A 9927-nucleotide genomic window follows, 5' to 3' on the forward strand; every position below is an offset into this window, starting at 1 on the left:
TACCTCTTAGTAACTACAATTTCTTTTTTTATTGTTTTTGTCTTTTTCTTATCTTTTTTTAGCTTTTTTTAGTTTTGTTGATTTTTTTAGAGAGAAGGTTTATTGTTGGGTGGGTGAAGCCCCATGGGCTGAGGGGAGAGGGCAAGAGAGTAAGAGAGAGAAAGAGAGCATGAGAGAGAGAGAGAGAGAGAGAGAGAGAGAGAGAGAGCATGTGTTTGGAAATAGCTTCTATTAAACCTTTGCTGAGGGGCAGGCAGGGAATTAGGAGCAGCGAATCCAATTAGGGTGGAGGTGGAGCTGACACCTGTGGTTGAACTATGTGGTAGTTACAATCATATTTCTCCATATGTCTGTTGGCTATTTTAATTACATCCTTTGAAAAATGCTTGTTCATAGCCTTTTCCCATTTCTTATGTGGATTATTTGTTTGTTGTTGTTGAGTTTCTTGAGCTCTTTATAGATTCTGAATATTAAATCTTTATCAGTTTTATAGTTTGCAAATAATTTTTCCCATTCTGTTGGTTGCCTCTTCATTTTGCTGAATGTTTCCTTTGCAATGCAGCTTCTCAGTATGATGTCTATTTGTCTATTTTGACTTTGATTGTGCCTCTGGGGTCTTTTCCAAGAAGTCTTTGCCTATGCTCAATCTCTTGCAGTTTCTCCCAATGTTCTCCCTTAGTAATTTGATGGTATCAGATCATAGGCTTAGACCCTTGATCCATTTTGATTTGATTTTTGTATAAGGTGTAAGGTTCATACTTCTGTATGTGGGTGTCCAGTTTTCCCAGAACCATTTGTGGAAGAAACTATCCTTTCTCCAGAGAGTGATTTTAGTTCATTTGTCAAAGATTAATTGGTTGTAGATGTGTGGGTTAATTTCTTGGATTTCTGTTCTGTTCCATTGGTCTGCTTGTCTATTTTTGTGCCAGTACCAGGCTGTTTAGATAATAACTGCCCTGAAGTAGGTTGAAGTCTGGTATTGTGATGCCTCCAACTTTGAGTTTGTTGTTTGAGATTGCTTTTGGTATTCAGGGTCTCTTGCATTTCCAGATAAATTTTAGGTTAATTTTTTTCAGATCTGAGAAGAATGTCCTTGGTATTTTCATTGGGATTACATTGAATAGTAAATCGCTTTGGGCTATGTACATTGTGATAGTATTCATTCTTCCAATTTATGAATATAGAAGATTTTTTTGTAATTTTAAAATTTTCGGATTCCCTTTGTTAAATTTATCCTAAGGTCTTTAATTTTTTATAGCTATTGTGAATGAGATTGATCTTAGAAGTTCTTTCTCAGCCACAGCATCATAGTCTGTGTGTAAAAAGACTGTTGATTTTTGTTTGCTTATTTTTATATCCTGCAACTTTACCAAACTCTCTTTAGAGTTCCAACAATCTCTTAGTGGGGTCTTTTAGTTCTCATATGTATACGATTATGTCTTCTGCAAACAGGCATAATTTGACTTCCTCCTTTCCAACTTACATCCTTTTAATTTCATTTTTTTTGGCTGATGACTCTAGTTAAAGCTTCCAGAACTATATTCAAAAGTAATGGTAGCCAGTGCCATGGCTCAATAGGCTAATCCTCTGCCTGCAGCACCAGCACCCCAGGTTCTAGTCCCAGTCAGGGTGCCAGATTCTGTCCTGGTTGCTCCTCTTCCAGTCCAGCTCTCTACTGTGGCCCGGGAGTGCAGTGGAGAATGGCCCAAGTGCTTGGGCCCTGCACCCGCATGGGAGACCAGGAGAAGCACCTGGCTCCTGGCTTCAGATCAGCACAGTGTGCTGGCCACAGCGCATTGGCTGAAGCGGCCACTGGGGGGTGAACCAACGGTAAAGGAACACCTTTCTCTCTGTCTCTCTCTCACTGTCCACTCTGCCTGTCAAAAAAAAAAGTAATGGTAAAAAAGAGCATCCTTTACTGGCTTTTCACCTTAGTGGGAATGCTTCCCAGTTTACCCCATTCAATATGATGTTGGCCATGGAAGATTGTCATAAATTGCATTGATTGTGTTGAGGAATGTTCCTTCTATACCCAATTTGCTTAATGTTTCTTCATGAAAGGATGTTGTATTTTTATCAAATGCTTTCTCTGCAACGTATTGAATAAAGTTTTTATTCTTTAATTTATGTAATGTATCACATTTATTGATTTGCATATGTTGAATGTGCATACCAGGGAAATATAAATAAAAGTTGGAAATTTGTGTCAAAAGTGATGTCTAAAGGGACTGGTATTGTGGTGCAGAGGGTTAATCTGCTTTGGGCAGCACCAGCATCCTGTATGAGCACAGGTTCAAGTCCCAGCTGCTCTGCTTTTTACCAAACTCCCTGCTTATGTGCATGGAAAGCAGCAGAGATGGCCAGAGTACTTGGGCCCCTGCCATCCCACTGGGAAACCCAGAGGGACTTTTGTGCTCACGACTTCAGATGGGTCTAACCCCAGTCATTGTAGCCATTTTGAAAGTGAACCGGTGGATGCAAAATCTCTCTCCCCTCCCCCTCTCTCCCATATGCTCTGTCTTTTCCTCTCTGTAACTGTGCCTCTCCAATAAATCTTTAACAAGAAGGGATATGTAAAGTGACTGTCATATGATTGGTATGTAGTTATAAAGATTGCTACAGTGAATCATTTAATGTACATGAAAATATACCCTTCTTTCTCTCTTTTATGATCATCATCATGAATCCCTCACTTTGTGATCTTAATATCTCCATTTTCAAGAAAAAATGGTACTTGTGTGTATGTTTGTATGTCTGCCTAGGGAGTGAATGTGGCAAAACATAAAAAATGTTAAGTTTTCAAAACAAGAGAAAATCAGTTTACATATAAAAAGTGATTGGCTTCCCCAAATTCTGCAGAAGTACTTTCTGCATTTATAAAGCAATGAGGGACACAGTGAAAACAGTTCACACATTTGACTCTATAGAATTTATAATTGTGCAGAACAGAAACATGAACATTGGTTAAAAGCATCTCCAATTTTTTTGCTTGCAAGAATACAATTAAAAAGGAAGTAGCATCGGGCCAGCACTGTGGCAGAGAAGGCTAAGCCTCCATCTTTGGTGCTGGCATCCCATATGGGCACTGGTTCAAGTTCCAGCTGCTCCTCTTCCAATCCAGCTCTCTGCTATGGTCTGGGAAAGTAGTAGAAGATGGCTCAAGTGCTTGGGCCCCTGAACCAGGTGGGAGACCCAGAAAAACCTCTTGGATCCTGGTGCCTTCTTGATTAGCCCAGCTCTGGCCATTGTGGCCATTTGGGGAGTAAACCAGCCAATTGAAGATCTCTCTCTCTCTCTCTCTCTCTCCCTCTGTGTGTGTGTGTATGTGCCTCTGCCTCTCTGTAGCTTTGTCTTTCAAATAAATAAATCTTTAAAAAACACAAATTCTGAATCCCTAGGACACATTAGACTTGCAGCTTTAGAACTTGCATGTGAACAACATTCTTCATCAATTCACATGTGAGGAATAGATTTCCTCAACCTCTCCATGGAGGTGGATCATTGCAGCTGGATCAGGAGCAGAGTAGCTGGGACTCAAACCAGCACCCATATGAGATGCCGGCACTGCAGGTAGCAGCTTTACCTGCTACACCACAGTACCAGCCCCAAAAGAATCTAAAAATGGAAGATGACAACTAATTTTGTTTCTTTGACAAATTGTGTGGGAAGCATTTTCATGAAGAAATGATGTTTAGCTCTTTGTCTTTTTTTTTATAAGATGTAGTTATTTATTTGAAAGAGAGAAAAAGAGACAAATTTATATTTCTTATTCCGTTATCTCTCTCTTACCACCACACTCTCTGCCCATCCAGTAAGTAAACCAAAACTCTTTAAAGCCCAAATCTTTACATGACCTATGTGAGCATTTACTGAATGGCTAACTTGAGGAACATCTGTAACACAATGGCTTTGGCAGTCATTTGGGGAGTGAATCAGCAGACTGGAAGACTTGTCACTCTATCTCTTCATTCCTCTATCTTTGAAACTCTACTTTTCAAATAAATAAAATAAATCTTAAAAATATTTATTTACTTATTATTTATTTAAAGGCAGAGTTACCAAGAGAAAGAGAGAGACAGACAGAAAGAGAGTTCTCTCTTCCTTGGTTCATTCCCCCAAAAGGCTGCAATAGCTTTGGTTGGACAAGTTAAAGCCAGGAGCTTGGAACTCCATCTGGGTCTCCACATTGGTGGCAGGGGCCCAAGCACTTGAGCCATCACCTGCTGCCTTCTCAGGTGCCTTAGCAGGGAAGTGATTCAGATGTGGAACAGCTGCGACTGATATTTCCACTCTCGTTTGAGATGTCACATATGACAACAACAGTTTGGCAAGCATTTCCACAGGCTTACCCCTAAAGGTACAGCTAAAAACCTGCCATTGTACTCCAATTCCCATTAAGCTGGGTGGTACTAATTCCATCTTACATGTTAAAATGATCATATTAAGTGTTTAATTGATCATATAGGATAGTCAGAGGGATCACATAACTAAAACCAATGTCTGGTAATAACAATAGATAGAATTAAAAAGGAGAAAAAATTCCAACATGGGAAGCAGTCCACACAGAAGACTCATAGAATGACAAATGAGCTAAACAGCACTCTGACTTCAGAATCAGCCCCTAAGGCATTTGGATCTAGCTAAGAAAAACATCAGAGCATTTCAGGTGTGGAAAGTCAAGACACTGTGGCAAAAATAGATCTACATGAAGGATCTCTGTGAATGAGACCCCAATGGAAAGAAGGGACCATCAAAGGAGGATGTACTTTTCTCTGAAGGGAGGAGAGAACTTCCACTTTGATTATGGCCCTGTCTGAAAACTGACTACTCTCCATGTAGGACCTCTGTCCTCAATGAGTTGTACTATGAGAATTAATGGTAAAACTGATCTTCACACAGTACTTTATAGTTTGTGTGTCTTTGTGGGTGCAAACTGTTGAAATCTTTACTTAGCATAGAGTTGGTGTTCTGTATATAAAGTTAACTAAAAATATTAATGAAGAATGGGATGGGAGAGAGAGTAGTACGTGAGATGGGAGTAGGAATTGGAGGGCACATATGGGGGGAAGAAACACTATATCCCTAAAAGCTTTACATATGATATTTGTATTCATTAAATAAAAACCTTGGGGATGGTGGTGGAGGTGAAGTAGAAATCCAGCAAGGACAGGTTGGAGAGGAAGAAGTACATGGGCGTGTGGAGGTGGGGGTCTGAGAGGATGGCCAGGACAATGAGTAGGTTCCCAGCCACAGTGACCAGGTACATGGAGAGGAAGAGCCCACTTATGAGGGGTTTCAGTGCTGGTGTCTGAGAATCCCAGAATAAAAAACTATGAAGGTTGAGTTTCATTTCTTGATTCTATGAAGTGTCACTACCAGGACAAAGTAAAAATGATCCTGGGAATAGTCACACAAACAGTCATAGTCAACTCAGTGGAAAACCTAAACTCACAGTCTCCCATCATGATTTGAGCTCCATATTTGTGGATGGATATCTTCTTGTTTAGGATACTGCCAGTGCCATCACTGACCAGAAAATTCCTGCCCTATCTCAATCCTTCCTAAGACACCCTTTATTCCATGTTGTTAATGAGAAATTCCTTCATAATATGAGCATGAGTAATTACCTTCCGCCCAGGGTCCACACAGTTTAGATGATCAGCAATGCAGGAGTGGGAAATGCAAACACAGATGAGACTCAAAACCCAGTAAGTCTATAGAAGGGTCATTTTCCCCCCAAAGAAACCTTTTATTTAATGAGTACAAATTTCATGAGACCAACTTTAGTAATATAGAGTTTCTTTCCACCATACCTACCCTCCCATGACCACTCCCACTCCACCTCCTCCTATGTCTCCCATTCCCAGTGCCATTCTCCATTAAGATTTATTTTCAATTAAATTTGTACACAGAAGACCAACTTGATACTAAGTAAAGATTTCAACAATTTGCACACACACACAAAATACAAAAACTGAGAGCAAGTTTTGCATTAATTCTCATAGTACAGCTCATTGAGGACAGAGGTCCTACATGGAGAGTAATTGCACAGTGACACCTGTTGTTGATTTAACAATTAACGCTCTTATGTATGATGTCAGTGATCACCCAAGGCTCTTGACATGAGCTGCCAAAGCAATGGAAGCCTTTTGAGTCCACAAGCTCTGTCAGTTTTCAGACAGGGCCATAATCAAAGGGGAAGTTCTCTCCTCCCTTCAGAGAAAAGCACACCCTTCTTTGATGACCCCTTCTTTCCACTGGGGTCTCATTCACAGAGATTCTTCAAGAAAAACATATTTTTTGGAGCAGTGTCTTGGCTTTCCATGCCTGAAATGCTCTCATGGGCTTTATAGCCAGATCCAAATGATTTAGGGGCCGAACTGAGGTTAGGGTGCTACTTAAGGTGATTGTCATTCTTTGAGTCTGCTGTATGGACTGCATCCCATGTTGCAACATTCTTTCTTTTTTAATTATATTTATTATTATTACCATACACTTGATCTTATTTGTATGATCCATTTAACACTTAATCCTATCTATCTGATCAATTTAACACTTAAGGTGATCATGTTAACACTTAAGATGGCATTATAACCATCCAGCTTAATGGGATTCAGATTACCATGGCAAGTTTTTAGCTATACCTAGAAGGGTAATTTTTAAACTGATAATTTTTATGGCCCATGATTGATGCTATAAATATCCAGATATCCCGTGACAAAGAAAGGTTTACCCATCTTTTTATTACCATCAGGTGATAAAACACAATGTTTAACCCTCCAGTCTAGAAGTGGAGTAAGAATATAAGGAAATAAAGTTAAAAATCACCCAAGTCAGATGGTGATAGGTGCTATGGGAAAAAAGACACAGGTTTGGATCCTTCATCTAGATAAGAACACCCTTTCTCCACAGCGTCCATGTACATATGACAGTGGAATACAATGACATCACAATGCTACTTATGATTAAAGACCTGGCTGCCTTTATTGAAGGTCATTTATGACTTGCCCATACCCAATCTACATTTCCAAACTTCTCTTTCCTTGGTGCCTGTACTGAGGGGGTGTGAGTGTGATGAGCTACCCTGGAGCAAAAGTGACTCAGGTTGTGTCAGTGACCCAGTCTGGCACTGTGGTTCCCAAGCTGGTTCCAGGAGCAGGATTGTGGGAGGGAAGGAACCCAGTACCCACCCACACAGCTCGCTGATGCTGGAGTCTGTGGTGTTTGCAGGAATTCTGTAGGTTGGATGCAGGAAGGGAGGGGGGACAAAGAAGAGCAAACTACGGCCGAATGATTTGTTCCATTCTGAAATTGCAGAAATGGCTTCAGATACCAAGTGTAGGTGCCCAAAGGACTGGAATAGGGCCTTTAAGCTTTTCACTGTAATGTTAATTTAAAATACTTTATATCAAAAATAAACTACTAACTTAAAAAAGAGATATTTCATGGGCATGGTATGTGTGATTTTACAAGAAATTACTCCTAAGCAATACACATTTTGCACCACGAGATATGTGGCTATTTAAATTGTTTTATACTTAATTGCATAAGGAGCAGGTGCATTGTGAAAAGAAAAACAGTGTAACACAAAGTTGTTTAATACATAAATTAACTACTCTTTCACTATGATTTTTCCATAAAATTTTTGAAGCACCCTTGTATTTCAGGAACAACATTGGTAAAAAAAAAAATTGGGGAAAGGAAAATTGAAAAGAAAATACATTGAGATACTAGAGATAACTCTGTACAACAAGTAAATCATTGAACATGGTCACGAAAGTTGTAATAAAAAACCACAGTGGACAGACTATGCAACTTCTGTTCCTCTAATCTGATAAAATATTCCATTGTCTGGCTCTGAGGCTTGGAAACCTGCAGTCCTAGATTCTCCTTCAGTCCCAATGCCATGGGTTCCTCTACAGCTCATGGACCAGGAGTCTCTCCAGAGCCCTCTTCATGTCTGTGTTCCTCAGACTGTAGATGAAGGGGTTCAGCATGGGGGTGACCACAGTGTACATTACTGTGGCCATGGCAGTGGAGACTGAGCTGGGGGCAGAACGAGCACTGAGGTACACACCTATGCTTGTGCCATAAAATAAGGAGACAACGGAGAGGTGAGAGGCACAGGTGGAGAACGCCTTATACTTCCCCTGAGCTGAGGAGATTGCACAGATGGAAGAAATGATCTTAGAGTAAGAGTACAGGATGCCAACCAGGGGACCCCCACCCAGCAGCACTGCAGTACAAAATGTCAACATGTCATTAAGGAAAGTGTCAGAACAGGCACTGTGGATCACCTGACTCAGTTCACAGAAAAACTGGGGGATTTCCAGGTTTTCACAGAAGGACAGCCGCAGCACCAGTAGGCTGTGTGACAGCGCAGTTAGGGCATTGATGACCCAGGACACCAGGACCAGCTGCACACAGAGCCGGGAGTTCATGATGACCGTGTAGTGCAGGGGGTGACAGATGGCCACAAACCTGTCATAGGCCATCACGGCAAGCAGAAGGTCATCCAGCCCTGCAAAGAGTATGAAGAAGAACATCTGGGTGATGCAGCCTGCATAGCTGATGGCTTTGCTCTGTGTCTGGATGTTCACCAGCATCTTGGGGACGGTGGTGGAGGTGAAGCAGATGTCCATCAATGACAGGTTGGAGAGGAAGAAGTACATGGGTGTGTGGAGGTGGGGGTCTGAGAGGATGGCCAGGACAATGAGCAGGTTCCCAGCCACAGTGACCAGGTACATGGAGAGGAAGAGCCCAAAAATGAGGGGCTGCAGTGCTGGGTCCTCTGAGAAACCCAGGAGGAGGAATTCTGAAACTTGGGTTTCATTTCTCGGTTCCATGAGGTGTCACTATCAATAAAAAGAAAAATAACATGAGGAATAGTCACTCAAACAGACATTAGCAGTAGAGTGGGAATTCAAAATCTATTTTCTGGTTGAGAATATAGCACCTGTATTTTTGGATGGAACTGTTCCAGATCAGGCAGCTTCTAGTGCCATCTCTGACCAAGAATTTCTGTCCCACCCTCAATCCTTCCCCAAGACATCAAATATTTGTCAGTTTTGATGGAAAATCCGGTAGTCATTTGAAAATTATCAATTGAGGTCTTCCCATAGCCAAGAGTTCCCTTGTGTCTACTCAGTGAGCCTGGGAACCCCTGCTCTGAGCCCAGCTCCCATTCCACATGAGACACACACTCACCTAGACGGGCTCACAGAGCTCCCTCCTCCGTTGTGTCAGCTCCATGTCCTGCTAACACAGCCACACCAAGGAGTCACAATAGGATTAACTTTCCCCAAATACAAGGCCCTGTGGATGAGTGTGTAAAATGGATTTTAAAAATTATTTTGGTATAAGAAGTTGAAAAGCATGCATAGATATACATATTGTGGAAACTGTGCCAAACTCCTTGTATTTGAAAAACAATACACACACCAAAGGAAAACAGTACACAAAAATCCAAATCTATAATTCTCTCATGTACAAAAGTTAAACTTGACTATTTTATTTACTTTTTGAGATTATAATTATTTTTTAGCTGTTTTTTTAACCATGGTTGACAGATCATAATTGATTATGTTTATATGGGGCAGAATTCAGCATTGCATAATGGCCACATTTCAGTAATTAGCATTCTCACTGCCTAATATACTGATTATTTCTGTGTTGGAAGAACATGCCAAAACTTCTCTCCGAGCTACTTGAGCCAAATAATGCACTATTGCTAATGATTCTCACCCTACTGGGCAATGATTTATGCTCTATTTAAAGAAACATGGAAGATATGCTTGATAAAGGAGAGAGAGAAAGAGAGAGAGAGAGAGAGAGAGAGAGAGAGAGAGAGAATGAAATGGACATGAGCAAAAAAAAAAAGAAAGAAAGAAATGGACATGAGGGAAGCTAACATCTGAGATCACCAGC

At 40.8% G+C, this 9927-nt stretch overlaps 1 protein-coding gene across 1 annotated transcript; it reads right to left on the bottom strand.

Moving 5' to 3' along the window:
- Nucleotides 1-5742: 5742 nt before the first annotated feature.
- On the bottom strand, nt 5743-9317 carry LOC149121584 (olfactory receptor 7A17-like). Its single transcript, XM_051835780.3, has 2 exons — nt 9208-9317; nt 5743-8855 (listed from the first exon to the last, which is right to left on the bottom strand). The coding sequence occupies exon 2, from the start codon at nt 8844-8846 to the stop codon at nt 7917-7919; it is 930 nt and encodes a 309-aa protein (XP_051691740.1). The 5' UTR covers nt 8847-8855; nt 9208-9317; the 3' UTR covers nt 5743-7916.
- Nucleotides 9318-9927: the final 610 nt, after the last annotated feature.

Source organism: Oryctolagus cuniculus, chromosome 16, assembly GCF_051225735.1.
Source record: "Oryctolagus cuniculus isolate XC-2025 breed Fujian yellow rabbit chromosome 16, ASM5122573v1, whole genome shotgun sequence".
NCBI lineage: Eukaryota > Metazoa > Chordata > Mammalia > Lagomorpha > Leporidae > Oryctolagus > Oryctolagus cuniculus.